Source organism: Microcebus murinus, chromosome 21, assembly GCF_040939455.1.
Source record: "Microcebus murinus isolate Inina chromosome 21, M.murinus_Inina_mat1.0, whole genome shotgun sequence".
Lineage (NCBI taxonomy): Eukaryota > Metazoa > Chordata > Mammalia > Primates > Cheirogaleidae > Microcebus > Microcebus murinus.
Genome location: NC_134124.1, coordinates 8,508,748 through 8,530,003, shown reverse-complemented (window position 1 = coordinate 8,530,003; position 21,256 = coordinate 8,508,748). Strand labels below are relative to the sequence as shown.

The window sequence follows — 21,256 nt, the reverse complement described above, 5'->3', positions numbered from 1 at the left end:
TAATTTTTAGTTTGCCAATTAATGTCTTTCTATTTTATAGTAGAGACGGGGTCTCGCTCTTGTTCAGGCTAGTTTCGAACTCCTGACCTCGAGCAATCCGCCCGCCTCGGCCTCCCAGAGTTCTTTTCTTTTCTTTTTTTTCTTTCTTTCTTTCTTTCTTTTCTTTTCTTTCTTTCTTTTTTTTTTTTTTTTTTTTTTGAGACAGAGTCTCGCTTTGTTGCCCAGGCTAGAGTGAGTGCCGTGGCGTCAGCCTAGCTCACAGCAACCTCAAACTCCTGGGCTTGAGTGATCCTTCTGCCTCAGCCTCCCGGGTAGCTGGGACTACAGGCATGCGCCACCATGCCCGACTAATTTCTTATATATATATCAGTTGGCCAATTAATTTCTTTCTATTTATAGTAGAGACGAGGTCTCGCTCTTGCTCAGGCTGGTTTTGAACTCCTGACCTTGAGCAATCCGCCCGCCTCGGCCTCCCAAGAGCTAGGATTACAGGCGTGAGCCACAGCGCCCGGCCTCTTTTTTTTTTTTTTGAGATAGGACCTTGCTCTTTGCCCAGGCTAGAGTGCAATGGCATCATCATAGCTCACTGCAACCTCAAACTCCTGGGCTCCAACAATTCTCCTGCCTCAGCCTCCCAAGTGCCTGGGTCTATAGGCGTGTGCCACCATGCCTGGATAATTTTTCTTTCTTTCTTTTTTTTTTTTTTTTTTTTTTTTTTAGAGACAGGATCTGACTATGTTGCCCAAGCTGAATAGGCTGGTTTCTAAATCTTACTTCTGGTATGGGGAAGATGAAACAAGTTTCCAGGCAAAATCTATGTTCTCCCCAGAGTGTCTGCTCAGACAGTTACAGCTACCCAAATTGCCTTTCTGCACCTACCTACCTGGCAACACTGTTAATCCTGTAAGAACCACTCCCACGTCCTGTCTTCTACAGGGTTGTCTGTTCCTTTCTTCAGAGCCCCCACAAGCCCTTGGTTTCTCCTCTGCACTATGGTAGGAGTCCTCTGCTCTATGGACTGTAGTTCTGGGTTCATGTTTGCTTCCCCCACATACTGGAGCAGTTGAGGGACTATGTCTTGATCATGTCTGCATCCCAGGGTCATGTCTGCTTTCCACCAACCCTAGAACTTGATGGACAAATGATAGGTGTTTGATGAATCAAGGTGGAGTTGGGGGTCTTTGCAGAGCCATCATTGCCTCTCTTCGCTTGGACCTCCCTACCCAGTGTGCCTCCCCTCAGGTGCCTCCCTACCCAGTGTGCCTCCCCTCAGGTAATGAGGCTAGACCTCAGTGGCCTGAGTTCTCTGAATGCAGAGACTCTGAGGGAGAGGAATAGCAATCAAGGCTACTCTCAATGACGGGTGTGGCTCTGTGCCAAGGACTTTACTCACAGACAGGTACTACTATTATCTCCATTTTACAAAGGGGAGGGAGCCCAGAAATCCAAAGCCCAGAAACTGCCCAAGTCTCACAACCTTGGTGCCAGAGCTTGGATTCCATGCCTGGCTGTCTGATTTGGGGTTAGTGTATTTAACACTGAGCTATACCACATCTTGGTCCTCACGGATGTCACAATGACCTGGTATGGCATTGGGGCATGGCACAGGGTATCGGGGTATGCCCAACAGGACACACAGGGGGCAGTGATGAGCCTCCTTGTTTGGGTTGGTAGCAGATGTGCAGCTACTTCTCCATTAAATGGGAAGTGGAATTTAAAAGATTTTCATGTAGTTCTTTCCCCAGATGTCTAGGGGTGTAGACCTTTGAGGGTTGTTGATAGTCTCTACCCTCATCCTCTGGGACACTTGCTTTTTTTTTTTTCTTGGCAAAATAGGTGAGTTACTAATTAATCCTCATTCAACAGAGGCCTATCCCTTCCTTCCTAGGACACAGGAATTGTACGGAGGGGATGGCAGGGGAGAGCAAGGTATAAGTGGGATAGTTGGTTCAAAATACCTTGCTTCCAGCCAGGTGTGGTGGCATGCACATGTAATCCCAGAGTGAGGTGGGAGGATCCCTTGAGCCCAGAGATTCAAGACCAGCCTGGGCAACATAGGAGACTTCTCAAGAAAAAAGAGAAAAGAAAAACAAGAAATACCTTACATCCCAATTTCAGCACAGAAAATGAATACTATAAGTGATCCAGTGACTTGGCCAATGTGTCTCTGTTAAACACCTCTACTTTTAAGAAAGTTATTATTTAAACTAAGAATAAGTAAGCAAAAAAAAAAAGGGAAGAGAAGTTTTTCTTCAGACCAACTTCCTTCTAAGTTGGTTTAACCTAATTCTACCCCCTTGGAGCTAACAGATGAAGGTCACACTCTCTTCCTCATCCAGTTAAATATCTGAGGATATTCAGGGGCTTGGATATGGGTGGCGGGAGGTTAATAGTAATCAGGACAAGGAAGAAGTCAAAGAAACTAATTAGGCTGAGCTGCTGGAATATTGGCAATGGGGTTGAAGAGTACAGAACTGGCCCTACAGGCTGGGCATGGTGGCTCACGTTGTAATCCTAGCACTCAGGGAGGCCGAGACAGGTGGATTGCTCAAGATCAGGAGTTCAAGACCAGCCTCAGCAAGAGCGAGACCCTGTCTCTACTAAAAATAAAAAAGAAATTAATTGGCCAACTAAAATATATATATAAAAAATTAGCTGGGCATGGTGGCGCATGCCTGTAGTCCCAGCTACTCGGGAGGCTGAGGCAGTAGGGTCGCCTGAGCCCAGGAGTTTGAGGTTGCTGTGAGCTAGGCTGACGCCATGGCACTCACTCTAGCCTGGGCAACAAAGTGAGACTCTGTCTCAAAAAAAAAGAACTGGCCTACAGCACTGAGGATGATCCTTTCCCCGTAACTACCAGACAAGCGTCCGGCACCTGAGTCATCAGGGCACTCACTCACTGCCGCCTGGGGCACCTGAGTCATCTGGACACTGCTGGGACAGAGCGCCCTAGATACCCCGCAGAATCCTTCCTGTTGCCACCGCTCTCCCTGCAACATTCTTCACTGCAACATTTCGCAGAAAGGAAGTGAGGGGGGTGGTTGGGAGGACAAGGGGAGGGAGGTAACCAGCGTTTGCGGAGAAGGAAACAGAATGACATTCCAGGATTGCATAAACTCTCAGAGGCCGCTAACCAGTTCGCCCGCTTGAAGCCTGGAAGTTGGCGGGCGCCGCTGTCTAGGAAAGAAGCCAGAGCCCTTCCCAGAGGCTGTCGGGGCCTTAGCGCCTCCGAGGGACTCGACGAGTATGGTGAGTGTACGGTCGTGGGGTCGAAGGCGGACAACTGGGGAGACCTAGGGACCGGGCGGGCATCCCTGAGCCCTGCTCTCTCCGCAGGCGCGCGCGCCCTGCCTCTTGCTGCTGCTCCTGCCGCTGCTGCGCGTTTCTGCGGACACGCCGGAGCCCTGCGAGGTGGACGATGAGGATGTCCGCTGCGCCTGCAACTTCTCGGGTTCTCAGCCCGACTGGTCTGAAGCCTTCCAGTGTATAGGTTCTGTCGAGGTGGAGATCCGCGGCGGCGGCCACAGCCTGGAGCCGTTCCTAAAGCGCGCCGAGGGCTACTCCGACCCGCGGCAGTACGCGGACACCATCAAGGCTCTGCGCGTGCGGCGGCTCACGGTGGGCGCCGCGCGGGTCCCCGCCCGGCTGCTGCTCGGCGTCCTGCGTGTGCTGGGCTACTCCCGCCTCAAGGAACTGACGCTGGAGGACCTGGAGGTAACCGGCACCGCGCCGCCGCCGCCTCTGGAAGCCGCGGGGCCTGCGCTCTCCACCTTGCGCCTCCGCAACGTGTCTTGGGCGACAGGGGGTTCCTGGCTAGCCGAGCTGCAGCCCTGGCTGAAGCCAGGGCTCAAGGTACTGACCGTTGCCGACGCGCACTCGCTTGCCTTGTCCTGCGAACAGGTCCGCACCTTCCCGGCCCTCACCACCCTAGACCTGTCTGACAATCCCGGACTGGGCGAACGCGGACTGACCGCGGCTCTCTGTCCGCACAAGTTCCCGGCCCTCCAGAATCTAGCGCTGCGCAACACAGGGCTGCAGACGCCCACAGCCGCGTGCGCCGCGCTGGCGGCGGCGGGCGTGCAGCCCCACCGCCTGGACCTCAGCCGTAACTCACTGAGCGCGCCCGCAAATCCCAGCGCTGCCGGGTGCACCTGGCCTAGCACGCTAAACTCCCTCAATCTGTCGTTCGCTGGGCTACAGCAGGTGCCTAAAGGACTGCCGGCCAAGCTCAGCGTGCTCGATCTCAGCTACAACAAGCTGAATAGGGAGCCGCGGCCCGAGGAGCTGCCCAAGGTAGATAACCTGACATTGGACGGGAATCCCTTCTTGGTCCCTGAAGCCTCTAAGCCCCAAGAGCACTCGATGAACTCGGGCGTGGTCCCAGCCCGTGCGCCTTCGCCCCTATCAGTGGGGATGTCAGGAACCCTGGTGCTGCTCCAAGGGGTCCGGGCCTTTGCCTAAGGCCCAAGGGAGAAGAATGAATGGGCTTGGATTGCCCTGGCTTCAGGGGAGCTCCGTCAGGACCTTCAAGACTTCTTGATCAATCAGCCCTTTGCCCCACCTTTATTAAAATCTTAAACAATGGGTCCATGTCATTCATTTAGCCGACCTTTACTGGGTGTCTGCTGTGTGCTGGACACAGTGCTGGTTGGGGAATCCATCATCCTTAGACTCCATCCTAACTCTCTAGAAACCTCATCTTCGTACCCCTGCAAAAGAACTGTAGGAGCATAAAGGACAGGGAAAAGTCTCCTAGCCAGGGTTATGTGGGAGAAATGATGAGAGTCTGTGCAGTCAAAGCTTTCTGACCAGAATCAACTCTGTAAAGGGAGACGGTCCTAGGAAGGCTTTGCAGAAGATGAAACCTTTAATCTGGATTTTTTTTTTTTTTTTTTTGATACAGAGTCTCACTCTGTTGGCCAGGGCTAGAGTGCCGTGGTGTCAGCCTAGCTTAGAGCAACCTCAAACTCCTGGGCTCAAGCAATCCTTCTGCCTCAGCCTCCCGAGTAGCTGGGACTACAGGCATGCGCCACCATGTCCGGCTAATTTTTCTATATATTTTTAGTTGGCCAATTAATTTCTTTCTATTTTTAGTAGGGACGGGGTCTCGCTCTTGCTCAGGCTGGTTTCGAACTCCTGACCTTGAGTGATCCATCTGCCTCGGTCTCCCAGAGTGCTAGGATTAGCCTGGCCCTTTAATCTAGATCTTGAGGCATGAATATCATTTCCTCAGGAAGGACATCCCAGGCAAAAATGGATAGCATATTTAAAGGTGTAGAAACATGAAAGTAGAGGATGAAATCTGGGAATTATAACTGGTTTAGTAGAGCTGGAGGTCATAGTAATAATGGACACTGGAGACATTCATTCATTCAAGTACCTTTTGTGTGTCAGGCACTGTGCTAGTCCTGGGCATATAGCTGGAATAAAGCAGAAGTTTCTGTTCATACGGAGTTCACATTTTACTTAGATGGTAGGTGCTATGGACCAAATGTTTGTGTCTGAATTATACAGATAGCCTGAAGGTATACAATATTTTTAATAACTTTATGTATGAAACTGTTTTGACTGTGACCTGTCACATGAGGTCACATGTTGAATTTTCTACTTGTGGTGTCATGTTGGAGCTCAGAAAGTTTCAGATGTTGGATCATTTTTAAGTTTGGATTTTCAGATTAGAGATGTTCAACCTGTATTGTCAGAGAAAGCCTCTCTGATAAGGAACATAGTTGTCCCCCCTTATTTAGGCTTCACTTTCCAAGGTTTCAGCCACCTTTGGTCAATGCTGGTCCAAAAATAATAGATGGAAAATTCCAGAAGTAAACAATCAATAAGTTTTAAGTTGCATGCCATTCTGATGAAATCTCATGTAGTCACACTCTGTCCCACCTGGGACATAAATCATTTTTTTGTCCAGCATATCCACACTGTAGATGCTACCCACCTGTTAGTCACTTAGGAGCTATCTCAGGTATCAAATCAACTGTCACTGTATAGCACTACTTGTGTTCAATAACCCTTATTTTACTTAGGAATGGCCCCAAAGCCCAAGAGTGGTGATGCTGGCCATTTGAATATGCCAAAGAAAAACCATAAAGTGCTTCCTTGAACTGAAAAGGTAAACATTCTTGATTTAATAAGGAAAGGAAATAAATCGTATGCTAAAGTTGCTAAGTTCTACACTAAGAACAGATCTTCTATCTGAGAAATTTTGAAGAAGGAAAAAGAAAGTCATACTAAAGTTTTGCTGTTGCATCTCAAATTGCAAAAGTTACTGCCACAGAGTGTGATAAATGCTTAGTTAAGATGGAAAAGACGTTAAATTTGTGGATGGAAAACATGAACGGAAGCATGTTCCAATTGACAGCGACCTAGTTCAGCACTATTCACAGTTTGGGAATCCACTGGGGGTCTTGGAATGTATCTCCCACAGATAAGGGAACTACTTATTTGAACAGAGATGGGTGACTTGGGAAAGAGAGCTAGAGAATATGTGGGGGAATACCATTTCAGACAGAAAGAACAGTAAGTACAATGTGAAGGTCTTTGGGATGTTAAAGGAAACAGTAAGGAGGGCAGTGTGGCTGTAGCAGAATAACTAAGATTGGGACGGGGGCGGGGGTGGGGTGTGGAAGAAGCAGTAAGAGACAAGGTCAGAGAGGTAGCAGGGGCCAGACCAAGTAAAAAACAATGTACTCAAAGTATGATCCAAGCCAAGTTCAAGTCTGCAAATTGTTCATTACTGCGCTATGAGGAGCTAAGTAACAAAAGTCAAGAATAAGTGTTTAGGAGGCTGAGGTGGGAGGATTGCTTGAGGTCAGGAGTTCGAGGCCAGCCTGAGCAAGAAATCCTGTCTCTGCAAAAAGGAGAAAAATTAGCTGTGCATGGTGGTGTGAGCCTGTAGTCCCAGCTACTCAGGAGGCTGAGGCAGGATCACGTGACCCCAAGAGTTTGAGGCTGCAGTGAGCTATGGCAACGCCACTGCACTCTAGCTTGGGCAACAGAGCAAGACCCTGTCAAAAAAAAAAGAAAGAAAGAAAGAAAGAGAGAGAGAGAGAGAGAGAGAGAGGGAGGGAGGGAGGGAGGGCAAAGAAAAGAAAAGAAAAGAAAAGAAAAGAAAAGAAAAGAAAAGAAAAGAAAAGAAAAGAAAAGAAAAGAAGTGTTTAGACAATACTTAAATAGAAGAACAAAGCTGGAGGCCTCACACTTCCAGATTTCAAAATTTACTACAAAGCTATAGTAAACAAAACAGTGCAGTATTGGCATAAAGACAATTATAGGATCCCAGAAATAAACCCTCACATGTATGGCCACATGAATTTTTTTTTGAGACAAGGTTTTGCTGTGTTGCCCAGGCTGAATTCGAACTCCCTGTTCAAGCGATGATCCTCCCTTAGCCTCCTAAGTAGCTGGAACTACAGGCGTGCCACACCTGGCTGTTAAATGGTTTTTTTGAGAAGGGTGCCATGACCATTAAATGGAGAAAAGACAGTCTTTTCAAAAAATTGTGCTAGAGAAACTGGATATCCACATGCAAAAGAATAAATTTGGACCCTTACCTAATAACATATATAAAAACGAACCCCAAATGGATCAAAGATCTAAATGTAAGAAAAAAACTCTTAGAAGAAAATACAGGGCAAATCTTCACTATATTGGATTTGGCAATGATTTCTTGGAATGACAACAAAGGCACAGGGAGCACAATAAAAAATAGATAATCGAACTGCATGAAAAAAATTTTTGTAAATATTTTATTTGAAGACAGGTCTTGCTCTGTTGCCCAGGCTGGAGTGCAGTGGCACAATCATGGCTCACTGTAATCTCTAACTCCTGGCTCAAGTGAAGTCATCCTCTGGCCTCGACATTCTGAGTAGCTAGGACTACAGGTGCAGGCCACCACGCCTGGCTAATTTTTTTAAATTTTTGTAGAGACAATGTCTTGCTATGTTGTCCAAGCTGGTCTCACACTCCTGCTCTCATTCAATCCTCCCACCTCAGCCTCCCAAAGCCTTGGGATTATAAGCATGACCCACTGTGCCAGGCTCTATAACTCTTTTCATCTTGTAAAACTGAAACTGAGCCCATTAAAGAATAATTCCTCATTCCTCCCTCCCCCTAGCCCCTGGCAACCACCATTCTCTATGTCTTTCTGTCTTTTTTTTTTTTTGAGACAGAGTCTCTCTTTGTTGCCCAGGCTAGAGTGAGTGCCGTGGCGTCAGCCTAGCTCACAGCAACCTCAAACTCCTGGGCTCAAGCAATCCTTCTGCCTCAGCCTCCCAAGTAGCTGGGACTACAGGCATGCGCCACCATGCCTAATTTTTTGTGTATATATATATGTGTGTGTATATTTATATATATATATATACACACACATATATATATTAATTGGCCAATTAATTTCTTTCTATTTATAGTAGAGACGGGGTCTTGCTCTTGCTCAGGCTGGTTTCGAACTCCTGACCTCGAGCAATCTGCCCGCCCCAGTCTCCCAGAGTGCTAGGATTACAGGCGTGAGCCACCGTGCCTGGCCTGTCTTTCTGTTTTTATGATTTTGACTAAGTATCTCATAGAAGTGTCATCATGCAGTATTTGTCTTTTTGTAACTGACTGACTTTACCCAGTGTAATGTCCTCAAGGTTGATCCATATTGCAGAATTTCCTTCCTTTTTAAGGCTGAATAATATTCCATTGTATGTATGTACCACATTTTGCCTATTCATTCATCCATTGACGTTCACTTGTGTTACTTCCACATTTTAGCTATTGTGAATAATGCTGCTATGAACATGAGTGTACAAATATCTCAAGAACCTCCTTTCAGTTGTTTTGGGTATATACCCAGAAGTGGAATTGCTCAATCATATGGTAATTCTATTAATATTTTAAAATTTTTTGAGGAACTGCCATACTGTTTTCCACAGTGGTTGTACCATTTTACATTCCCACAAACAGTGCACAAGGGTTCCAATTTCTCTACACCCTCACCAATGCTTACTGGTGAAAAAGAGAGTTTTGGAGACAGATGGTGGTAATGGTTGTACAAGATTAATGGACCTACAGTATTTAATACCACTGAACTGCACACTTAAAAAGGGTTGAGATAAATTTTTTATTAACTTATGTGTGACTTACCATAATAAATTTTTTTTGGAAAAATGGATAAATGTTTAGATATTTATATAAAATTTTATATTGCAGCAACATTTTTATTGTATTTTACAAAAGTATCATCTGTAATAATTGGAACTTTACAAAAGAAACTAGTTCTCTACCACAGAGAGTTTAAAGACTGCAATGTAGAGAGTGTAGTAATGACTTTAGTGTTTGCTCTGAGTGAGATTGGAAGCCATCCCCTCTGAGAAGAGGAGGGTCATAAGTAAGGGCATGTCATGACAGGACTTATGAAGAGCCAATAGCATGAGAGGCCGAGGTGGGCGGATTGCTCGAGGTCAGGAGTTCAAAACCAGCCTGAGCAAGAGTGAGACCCCATCTCTACTATAAATAGAAAGAAATTAATTGGCCAACTAATATATATAGAAAAAATTAGCCGGGCATGGTGGCGCATGCCTGTAGTCCCAGCTACTCGGGAGGCTGAGGCAGCAGGATTGCTTGAGCCCAGGAGTTTGAGGTTGCTGTGAGCCAGGCTGACACCACGGCACTCACTCTAGCCTGGGCAACAAGCGAGACTCTGTCTCAAAAAAAAAAAAAAAAAAAAAGAGCCAATAGCAGATTTTAAGTGGACAATTAATTGAATCTGGTGTGCATGTGTTTGGAAAATCCTACAGGGACCATGTGGAAGATAGGGGTGAAGACATAGAGATGCCCCAGGTTTCTGGCTTAGGTGATGATAGTTCAGCTCATGGGAAGGAAAAGAAGACTGGGGGAAGGTTGCTTAAGAACTTGAAGTGCCTTCGTGACCCCTTGGGTGGAGAAGTCCAGCAGGCAGTTGGCCACAGGGGCTAGAGCAGAGGAGATAGGTTTGGGCTGGATATAAGAATTTGGGAGCCAGTGTAGAAGTGTAGAAGTGGCTGTGGAAGCCATAGCTATAAGTAAGCTCACCCAGGCCAGGAAGAAATAAAATAAGAAGAGAGAGAGCTAAAGAAGGAACCATGGGAAATATCATCAACATTTCAGGATGGAGGAAGCAGAATCCTCAGAGGAGACAGAGAAATAGGAGGAGAACTCAGAACTTGAGGTGGGGAACTAAGGGAGACGTGGTCAGCAGCCTTTATTCCTCCTTTTCCATCATCATCTCCACACCACACATCGCCACCACCCCAACATAGTCTAGTCATTCTTTCCTTTGTTCCTTTGTCTCTCGTTCTTCCTTCTGCCTGGAACTGTTTTGTCATTCATTTATTCATCCATTCAACAACTGTTTATTAATACTAAACTCCCACTACTTGGCATGCACTATTGTAAGTGTTGAGAACAAAGCACTTACAGTGAACAGAGCGGCAAAAGTCCCTGTTCTTAAAGTGCCTTACATCACAGTAGGGAAAATAAAGCATAGGGTGTGTTAGACGATGGTAACTGCTGTGGGGAAAATAGAGCAGGGCCAAAGTGATCAGGTGTGCTGGGGGTGAGGGTGAAGGATTGTAAGTTTGTTTTTTCTTTTTTTCCAAAGCTAGCCCCAGTTGGATGGATTGCAAGTTTATAGTTGTGGGTAGAATAGACCTCACATGAGAAGGTGACTTCTGAGCAAAGATTCCAGGGAGATGAGAGAGTGAACCTTGCAGTTATCTGCTGGAAGAGCAGCCCAGCCAGAGCAATCTTCCAATACAAAGGCCCTGGAAGATATTGGAGATAGGATCAGAGAGATAATAAGGGGCCACAGTTGTTTAAAAGGCCACTTACAGGCCACTGTAAAGCTTGGCTTTTACTCAGATGAAATAGCTACAGGAGGATATTGAGCAGAGGGTAACATAACTGGTTTCATTTTAAAAGGATTACTCTGGCTGCCATGTTGAAAATGAACTATAGAGGGTAAGTTAGAAGACCAGTTAGGAAGCTTTACTAATAACCCAGTCAAGAAATGATAGTGGATAGAGACAGAAAGAAGATTTGTGGTTTTTTAGGTCTGGAGTCAGGAAGGTGGAGTGACCTTTAAATGGGGTATACAGTTTCTTTTTCAGGTGATAAAATATCCTATAATTAAATAGTGGCTATAGTTGCTCAACTCTGGTAATATACTAAGCACTGATGAATTGAACACTTTAAAAGGGTGAATTTTATGTATTGTGAATTACACGTCAACATAAAGCTGTTTAAGAAAACTCCCACAAAAAGATGGTGGTAGTTGGGTCAGGGTGGTAGCAGTGGAGGTGGGGGAAATGGTCAAATGATGTGCATTTTATGAAGGCAGAGTTCATAGGAACTTGTACGTATCAAGTGTGTAACATAAGAGAAAGGGAGGCTCAAGGACGACTCAGTGGTTTGGGGCCTGAGTCATGATATTTGATGAGATCACTAAGGGTGTGAGTGTAGATACATTTCCCCTGTGGTTTAAACTTAATCATTTGTCTTAAGATATGTCATTTTGTAACTCGGACATCTACGATACGTACGTATGCCCTGAAAATTCAAAGCAGAAGATAAAATCATACAGAAATCCAGAAATTTCCTCAGTTCGTCTTGACAGATGCTTGTAGTTTTTAGCATCCGAAACTGTTGAGGTCAGCTAAAATAAAGTTCTAGTTGTAGAAGAAAGCAAGGCAATCCACTTGTACCTGAATGCATATTCTGCCAGCCGCATGTTGTAACATTTTACTGTAGCCCAGACTAACCGACGCTATCTGCTTCTGTAAACAGCTTGCTTTGAGATCTTTCTCGGCGCAGGGGCTCAAGGCTGGCCCGGGCTCCTGCCATCTGGAGAGAACATGATAAAATGTAGAAAACCATACTCTCACTTATGTGCCTGTAGTTACCTCGGCCCTGACTCCATTATGTGCCTCCAGTCACGTGGCCCCCAACCCAAAATAGTATGAAAGCTTTGTGCCATCATGGCTCGGGGCTGTTCTCTGTGATTGCGTCTGGCAAGACGGGAACAGTTGCTGGCCAGCTAATAAAGGCTCACAAATTCAATTTAATTCAGACTCGGTGGTCTTTTCTCGCACTCGGCACCATAACAAAAACCTTTCCCCTACACATTGCACAGGTGCCTTTTTTTTTTGTAGCTACAGCCCTGGAAGTAGTGAGAACCTGGCTGGTACACAGGACTTCAACAAATTCTGTGAGTAGAGAACTTATTCTTTCATATAGATCAAATCTTGCTTTTTAAAACAAAAAAAATTGGAGAGGGCAAGAGAGCCAGGGCGAGGCTGAGGGAGTGAAGGAACGAGGCTTAGAGGGCACCAGGGCAAGGCTGAAGGGGTAACAAAAATAAAAATAAAAAAAAATTATATACTTTTATTTTCATTCAGTTTTGTTCCTCCACTTTCTATGGCATTCCTTGCACCATGTATCTGGAATAACAGAACAAAGTTTCTTTTTAGCAGCAGAAGCAGCAGCAGCTTGAAAACATCAATACTACAATCACTAAAGGGTTCCACTTCCAGCCCCTAAGACTTCCATTCCCGCCCATCCTAACCCTGGAAAGAGGCTAGAGGAATAAATGTGAGCTGGTAGGTGGGGCTACTTCATTTTGTAGATACATTTTAAAATATTGAGGATTGAATGGTTGAGACAGGATCTCCCTCTGTTGCGCAGGCCAGAGTACAGTGGCGTCATCACAGCTCACTGGATATATGTTTTTCAACGTCGGAGGACTGAGCCTGGGACACTGCCACGTTAAGGAATCAGCAAAGGAGCCTAAGAAGGAATGGCCTGTGCAGGAGGTGGGAGAGAAGAGAAGAAGGACCTGGAAGCCAGGTGAAGAAATTGATTCCAAGCGAGAGAGCCATGTGGTGGGTCAAATGCTGCTGCCAGGTGGGGATGAGGACTGAGAATGGGCCAGTGGACTGACAATTCGAAAGCCAGGTGTCTCCTTTAGAAGGATAGTTTAAAGTGGTGAGGACCAAGTTCTAATTGGAGTTGTCTGAAAAGAATGGGAGGTGAGGAACTGTGGAAGGCAAGTATGAATATCTTTTTAAGGGAGCTTTGCTTTCAAAGGAAGCAAGAAAATGGACAAAGTAGGGTCATCAAGAGAGGCCTATTGTTTTTGTTGTTTGCTTGTCTTTTTTTTGAGACAGTCTCACTCAGTTGCCCCGGCTAGAGTGCCGTGGCATCAGCCTAGCTCACAGCAACCTCAAATTCCTGGGCTCAAGCGATCCTCCTGCCTCAGCCTCCCGAGTAGCTGGGACTACAGGCATGCGCCACCATGCCCGGCTAAATTTTTGTATATATTTTTAGTTGTCCAGCTAATTTCTTTTTTTTTTTTTTAGTAGAGATGGGGTCTCACTCTTGCTCAGACTGGTCTCAAACTCCTAAGCTCAAGTGATCCATCCACCTTGGCCTCTCAGAATGCTAGGATTACAGGCGTGAGCTACCGTGGCCGGCCAGTTTGCTTGTTTTTATTTATTTATTTTTAGAGATGGGGGTCTAACTATGTTGCCCAGGCTGGATTCAAATTCCTGGGATCAAGTGATCCTCCTGCCCCAGAGCCCCCCAGAGTAGCTGGGACCACAGGCATGCGCCACCTGCCCAGCTAATTTTTTCTATATATTTTTAGTTGTCTAGCTTATTTCTTTCTATTTTTAGTAGAGACAGGGTCTCGCTCTTGCTCAGGCTGATCTTGAACTCCTGAGCTCAAATGATCTCCTGCCTCAGCCTCCCAAAGTGCTAGGATTACAGGCGTGAGCCACCCCGCCCAGCCTAGAGCAATTGAGTAGATAAAAGGGACTGGTACCTAGTTCACAAGTGGAGGGGTTGGTTTTAGTGTAAAAACAATAAAAGTCAACATATAGTTCCACACTGGAAGGCAGGGGCATCTGGGCAAAGATGCTGGTGGGTAGATGTGGTAGCAGTAGAGTATAACACTGAGGCTCTAACCACAGATCTTAAAATGGCAGCTATGCTTTCATTGTTTAGAATTCATCTCAAATGTCACCCTATCTGAAGGAGCCCCTCCCGCCATCATTTCTACCACAATATCCTGTGTTATTTTCTTCATAGCATTTATCTCTATCAGAAATTGCCTTCTTTATTTATATCTTTGTTTATTATTGGGTCAAAAGTTCAATGAGACCAGAGAGTGTCACTCTTGTTCAGTTCTGAATCTCCGGCCCCTAAACCGGTGTCTAAACACGGAAGGTACTCCATAAATCTTTACTGATTTCATTGATTCAATGAGAGGGGTGGACTGAGGACTGGACTATAAGGAAAGTGAGAAAACAAAATGAATAGCATTTTACTTCACTAAGGTCAAATAAAAACTCAACTGAGTTTGAAGACTGTAAACTATGTGTCATGGTTCCAGTCTCAAGGCTTGTGATTTTTTCTTTTTTCTCTGACAGTACCCAGCAGCCTGGGAACAGGATTCATTCATCCAACGTCAGGGGTCGGGGTGTAGGGCATCCCCAGCAAGGCCCAAAGATTCAGTAAGTTGTGCTAATAAAACAAGGCTAACTAATGTGTCATAAACAGAGGAAGAAGTGGGGCAAGGCAGGAAAGATGTACTGAGAAAAGCAAAGGTTCCACTTCTACATGGCACTTTGTGGTCAGATATTTGGTGTGGTGTGACAGATGTTATGCTGAAAGAGTGGAATATTATAAAAGGAAGTTATAGGACTTCCTTTTCTGATCCCAAATCGGGTTCCCTGTAACTTCCTCTTCTGTTCCTGTTCTGTCGTCAGGAACCAAATAGATTGTAGTTATTTTCTATACTAAGTCAGTAGTTTTTGCTCTCAAAAAAAGTCTTTTCTCTCTCCTATCTGGTCTTCTCTTCTCAAACACAAACCCCATTGCCACTTCTTCTAATGCTCAGAGCTCCTCATTCACCAGATCTTGGGAGGTTCTTTTTTTTTTTTTTTTGAGACAGAGTCTCGCTTTCTTGCCTAGGCTAGAGTGAGTGCCATGGCGTCAGCCTAGCTCACAGCAACCTCAAACTCCTGAGCTCAAGCGATCCTCCTGCCTCAGCCTCCCGAGTAGCTGGGACTACAGGCACGAGCCACCATGCCCGGCTGATTTATATATATATATATATTAGTTGGCCAATTAATTTCTTTCTATTTTTATGGTAGAGATGGGGTCTCGCTCAGGCTGGTTTTGAACTCCTGACCTTGAGCAATCCGCCCGCCTCGGCCTCCCAGAGTGCTAGGATTTACAGGCGTGAGCCACCGCGCCCGGCCTCGGGAGTTTCTTTATGAGCCACTGAAAATCACATACAGTGGAAGAAACAGAACACTGACTTGAATCTTCAAAGTTGTGTAAAAATTGCTAGTTCTTTTTTAGGTATGATATTATATATGACAGGTATGATGTGGTTATGTTTAAGAAAGAATAGTTAACAAAGATATAACAAGTCAAGAAGAGTATAAATAAATATCTCTTATGAATATGGACACAATAATCCTCAACAAAATACTAGGAAACCAAATCTAGCAACATATAAAAAGAATTATATACCATGATCAATTGAGGTTTATTCCAGGAGTGCAAGGTTGGTTTAACATCTGAAAATCAGGCTGGGTGTGGTAGCTCATGCCTTTAATCCCAGCCCTTTGGGAGGCCAAGGCAGGAGAATCACTTGAGGTCAGGAGTTTGAGACCAGTCTGGGCAACACAGCCAGACCCTGTCTCTATAAAAGATTAAAAAAATTAGCTGGGCATGGTGGCACACGCTTGTAGTCCCAGCTACTCCAGAGACTGAGATGAGAGGATAGCTTGGACACAGGAGTTGGAGGCCGCAGTGAGCTGTGATCACGGCACTGCACTCCAGTCTGGGCAACATAGTGAGACCCTGCATCTACAAAAAAAGCAAACTTAAAACAAATCTGAAAATCAATGTAATGTATCAGATGAATATGATAAGAAATAAAAGTACATGATCATCTAAACAGATGTAGAAGAAGCATTTGCAAAATTCAACACCTTTCATGAAAAATCACTCAACAAAAGGAAAAGAAGGGAACTTCCTTGTATGATAAAAAACATCTGCAAAAAATTAGTTAGAATCATACTTAATGCTGAAAGACTATATGCTGTTGCCCTACGATCAGCAACAAAACAAGGATGTATGTTCTCCCACCTCTATTCAACATTATACTAGAGGTTGTGACCATGAAAGCTAGGGAAGAAAAGGACATATATGGCATCCAGATTGAAAAGCAGGAAGTAAAATTATGTAAATTCACAGATTATATGGTCATGTATATTAAAAATCCTATGGATTCACTAAAATACATTAGAACCAGTCAACAAGTTCAGCAAGGTTACAAGATACAAGACCAATATATTATGTCGATACACTTAGAATGAACATTCTGAAAATTAAATTAAGAAAACAATTCCATTTACAATAGCATCAAAAAGAATAAATATTTAGGAATAGATATAACAGAAGAAGAGCAACTGACGCTCCTAAAACTACAAAATGTTGTTGAAAGGAATTAAAGATCTAAGTAAATGGAATAACATCTCATGCCCATATATCTTAATGTTGTAAGATGGCAATTCTCTCCTAATTCATCTACAGATTCAATGAAATTCCTTTTTTCCCCCTCATGGTGCATATGAACTATTTACTCCTTGCTTTTGCGCCTGTTGCCCCTTGCCCTAGTCCCTTGCCCCGGGATGGGGGCTTAGACCCAGGAGGGTGTGTGGTCCTGCCCAGGGGTGGGTCCTAAACAGATGGACAGACTGGGCCTTCCCTCCCTCCCAGTGCCAGGGAGGCTGCTGAACAGAACCACAAGTTTTCCGTAAGGGTTTATTATGCATAGAGGAGAGAGGGGGCTCAGTCCTTCTTGGCAGCTGCTTTCATCATGGCCACAATGAGGTTGCTCAGCTCCTCTCACTTCCTGTTGGTGAGGATATGTGTCCCCCCCACCCTTTTCTTGATAAACTTGAGGGCCCGTTTGTCCTTGGAGACCTTGAGCAACTCCATGGCATGCCGCTCGTATGGGGCAAAGCCACACACATCTCAGATCACGCCCCCCCGTGAACCTGGTATTCTTGTTGAGGTGCCCGCATGGCAGCTGAGCCTCAGCTTGCTCCTGTGCTGGATCACCTGTGGCCCTTGTCGAGGGCCCACGGCCCAGGGCAATGGGGTAGCGCACAGCCATGGCTGCTACTCTTCGATCTCAATGAAATTCTTATAAAAATCTAAGCTGCTTTCTTTGTATAAATTGACAAAAGCTTATTCAAAAGTTTATGGGAAATTTCAATGGATACACAATAGACAAAATAATCTTGTGAAAGAAGAACAATGTTGGAGGACTCAAATTTCCTGATTTCAAAACATATTGTGAAGCAACAGTAATTAAGACAGGGTGACACTAGCATAAGGATAAACTTAGAGATCAATGGAATAGAAATGAAAGTTTAGATATAAACCCATGTGTCCATGGACAACTGATATTGACAAGGGTGTCAAGAGTAATCAATGAGGAAACGCTGGTCTTTTTTTTTTTAAGAGATGGAGTTGTCCAAGATCATAGCTCACTGCAGCCTCAAATTTCTGGGCTCAAGTGATCTTCCCAACTTAGTTGTCTGAGTAGCTGGGACTACAGGCATGAGCCACCATGCCCAGCTAGTCTTTTCAACTAATGGCAGGGGACACCTGGATATCCACATGCAGATGCATGAAGTTGGACCCTTACTTCAGATTACACACAAAAATTAACTCGAAATGGAATAATGGCCTAAATGTAAGAGCCAATACTATAAAGCTCTTAGAAGAAAACATAGGGACTAATCTTCATGACCTCTCATTTAGCAATGGATTATTAGATGTGACACCAAAAGCCTAAGCAATAGAAGAAAAAGTAATAAACTAGACTTCATCAAAATTAAAAACTTTTTGTGCATCAAAAGACATTGTCAGGGCTGGGTGCGGTGGCTCACGCCTGTAATCCTAGCACTCTGGGAGGCCGAGGTGGGCGGATTGCTCGAGGTCAGGAGTTCGAAACCAGCCTGAGCAAGATCGAGACCCAGTCTCTACTATAAATACAAAGAAATTAATTGGCCAACTAATATATAGAGAAAAAATTAGCCGAGCATGGTGGTACATGCCTGTAGTCCCAGCTACTAGGGAGGCTGAGGCAGCAGGATTGCTTGAACCCAGGAGTTTGAAGTTGCTGTGAGCTAGGCTGACGCCATGGCACTCACTCTAGCCTGGGCAAAAAATCGAGATTCTGTCTCAAAAAAAAGACATTATCAAAGTAAAAATGCAACCTACAAAATGGGAGAAAATATTCACAAATTATATACCTGGTTATGGTTTAGTATCCAGAATATATAGAGAGTTTTTACAACTCACCGACAAAAAGACAAACAACCCAAATAAAAAATGTGGAAAGGATTGAATAGCCATTTCTCCAAAGAAGATATACAAATGCCTACCAAGTACATGAAAAGATGCTAAACATTATTATTCATTAGTAAAATGCCAAAAAAGAAATAACCAAATTAGATACTGGGCAAAGAACTTGAATAGGCATTGCTACAAAGAAGCTATATGGTTAAAAAGCATGTGAAAGACACTTAAAAATCATTGATCATTAGCTCACGCCTGCAATCCTAGCACTCTGGGAGGCCAAGGTGGGTAGATGGCTCAAGGTCAGGAGTTCGAGACCAGCGTGAGCAAGAGTGAGACCCCATCTCTACTAAAAATAGAAAGAAATTAATTGACTAACTAAAAATATATAGAAAAAATTAGCTGGGCATGGTGGCACATGCCTGTAGTCCCAGCTACTCAGGAGGCTGAGGCAGGAGGATCACTTGAGCCCAGGAGCTTGAGGTTGCTGTGAGCTAGGCTGATATCATGGCACTCTAGCCAGGGTAACAAGAGTGAGACTCTGGCCCGGTGCGGTGGCTCACACCTGTAATCCTAGCACTCTGGGAGGCCGAGGCGGGCGGATTGCTCGAGGTTGGGAGTTCGAAACCATCTTGAGGGAGACCCCGTCTCTACTAAAAATAGAAAGAAATTAATTGATCAACTAAAAATATATATACAAAAAATTAGCCGGGCATGGTGGTGCATGCCTGTAGTCCCAGCTACTTGGGAGGCTGAGGCAGGAGGATCGCTTGAGCCCAGGAGTTTGAGGTTGCTGTGAGCTAGGCTGACGCCACGGCACTCACTCTAGCCAGGGCAACAAAAGTGAGACTCTGTCTCAAAAAAAAAAAAAAAAAGAGTGAGACTGTCTCAAAAAAAAAAAAGTATAGTATAATAAATACATAAAGCAGTAACATCATCATTTATTATCATTATCAAATGTTACGTACTGTACATAATTGTATGTACTATGCTCATATACAACTGGCAGTGCAGTAGGTTTGTTTACACTAGCATCAACACAAGCATGTGAGTAATGCATTGCATCACAACGTTACAACTGCTAGGATGTCATTGGGCAACAGGAAGTTTTCTGCTCCATTATAATTTTATGGAACCACCATTGCAAATTCAGTTCCTCTTTGGCTGAAACATCGTTATGCAGTGCATGATTGTGTACATTTTATCAGAATAAAAAGGAAGACAAAAGATTTCAAATTAATATCCTAATTTTACACCTTAAAGAACTAGGAAAAGGGCAAACTAAACTAAAAACCAGGAGAAGCTAGAAAATAATAAAAATTAGAGCAGCGATAAACAAAATAAGGAATGGAAAAAAAGTACAGAATCAACAAAACCAAAAGTGAGGGTGGCCTGGGAATCGCATGCTTGTGGCTGGTGTCTGAGGTGAAGACAGTCTTGTGGAGAGCTGGGCCCTTTTCCTGTGAAGTCTGGTCCAACTCTAGGTGGTTGGTATCGGAAGTCCTTGCAGTTGATATTAGGAGAAGTAGAATTTCCTAGAACAACCCTGACTCGCATGTGCGTGGTGTGTGAGGAGAAAGACTGAAAAGGCGGAGAATGAGGAACCTGCGATTCCTGAGCGGGTGGCCACAGAGTCACCCATGGTATGGAACAGCAGCTGCACTGGGATTAGTTACTGGAGGTAAAAGTTAACCACAGGAATTTAGAAATGATTGATTCAACTCTAAGGAAATGTAACTGACAAGGAAAAGAAGCTAAATATACAACCCCTTGGTTATTGTTTTGGTTTCTGATATTTTTATTTTTTTAATTTTTTTAGAGATGGGGTCTCCCTCTGTCACCCAGGCTGAAGTGCAGTGGCACGATCATAGTTTAGTGCAGCCTCGTGGGCTCAAGGATGCTCCTGCCTCAGCCTCCAGAGTAGCTGGGACTGTGGGCGTGTGCCACTCGCCAGGCTTGAATTATATGCTTTAGGCCGGGCGCGGTGGCTCATGCCAGTAATCCTAGCACTCTGGGAGGCTGAGACGCGCAGATTGCTCAAGGTCAGGAGTTCAAAACCAGCCTGAGCAAGAGCAAAACCCCGTCTCTACTATAAATAGAATGAAATTAATTGGCCAACTAATGTATATAGAAAAAATTAGCCGGGCATGGTGGCGCATGCCTGTAGTCCCAGCTACTCGGGAGGCTGAGGCAGGAGGATTGCTTGAGCCCAGGAGTTTGAGGTTGCTGTGAGCTGGGCTGACGCCACGGCACTCACTCTAGCCTGGGCAACAAAGCGAGACTCTGTCTCAAAAAAAAAAAAAAAAAAAAAAGAAGAAGAAGAATTATATGCTTTAAATGGGTGAATTGTATAGTATATTAGTTATATCTCAATGATACTATTTTATTTTTTTGAGGCTGCTCCTGCCTCAGCCTCCCGAGTAGCTGGGACTACAGGCATGCGCCACCATGCCCGGCTAAGTTTTTTTATATACATTTTTAGTTTGCCAATTAATTGCTTTCTATTTTTAGTAGAGACGGGGTCTTGCTTTTGCTGGTTTTGAACTCCTGACCTTGAGCGATCCTCCCGCCTCGGCCTCCCAGAGTGCTAGGATTACAGGTGTGAGCCACCGCTCCCGGCCTATATCTCAATGAAGCTATTATTAAAAAGAGTTTTTATCTTTTACAGATACATACTGAAATAGTTATGGATGAAATAACAGGACGTCTGGGATTTGTTTCAGAATAATCCACAGGGGAAGCTCAGGGAACAGGAGAAACAAGAGTGGCCAGCAGGTGGTGATTGCTGACGCTGGGTACCGCTCTCCCCACTGCTACACATGTGTGAAATTTTTTTATAAAA

The 21,256-nt window shown here is 44.7% G+C and overlaps 1 protein-coding gene across 1 annotated transcript; it reads left to right on the top strand.

Moving 5' to 3' along the window:
* The first annotated feature begins 2,929 nt into the window (after nt 1-2,929).
* CD14 (CD14 molecule) lies at nt 2,930-4,584 on the top strand. Its single transcript, XM_012749104.3, has 2 exons — nt 2,930-3,249; nt 3,337-4,584. The coding sequence occupies exons 1-2, from the start codon at nt 3,247-3,249 to the stop codon at nt 4,459-4,461; spliced, it is 1,128 nt and encodes a 375-aa protein (XP_012604558.3). The 5' UTR covers nt 2,930-3,246; the 3' UTR covers nt 4,462-4,584.
* The last annotated feature ends 16,672 nt before the right edge of the window (nt 4,585-21,256 follow it).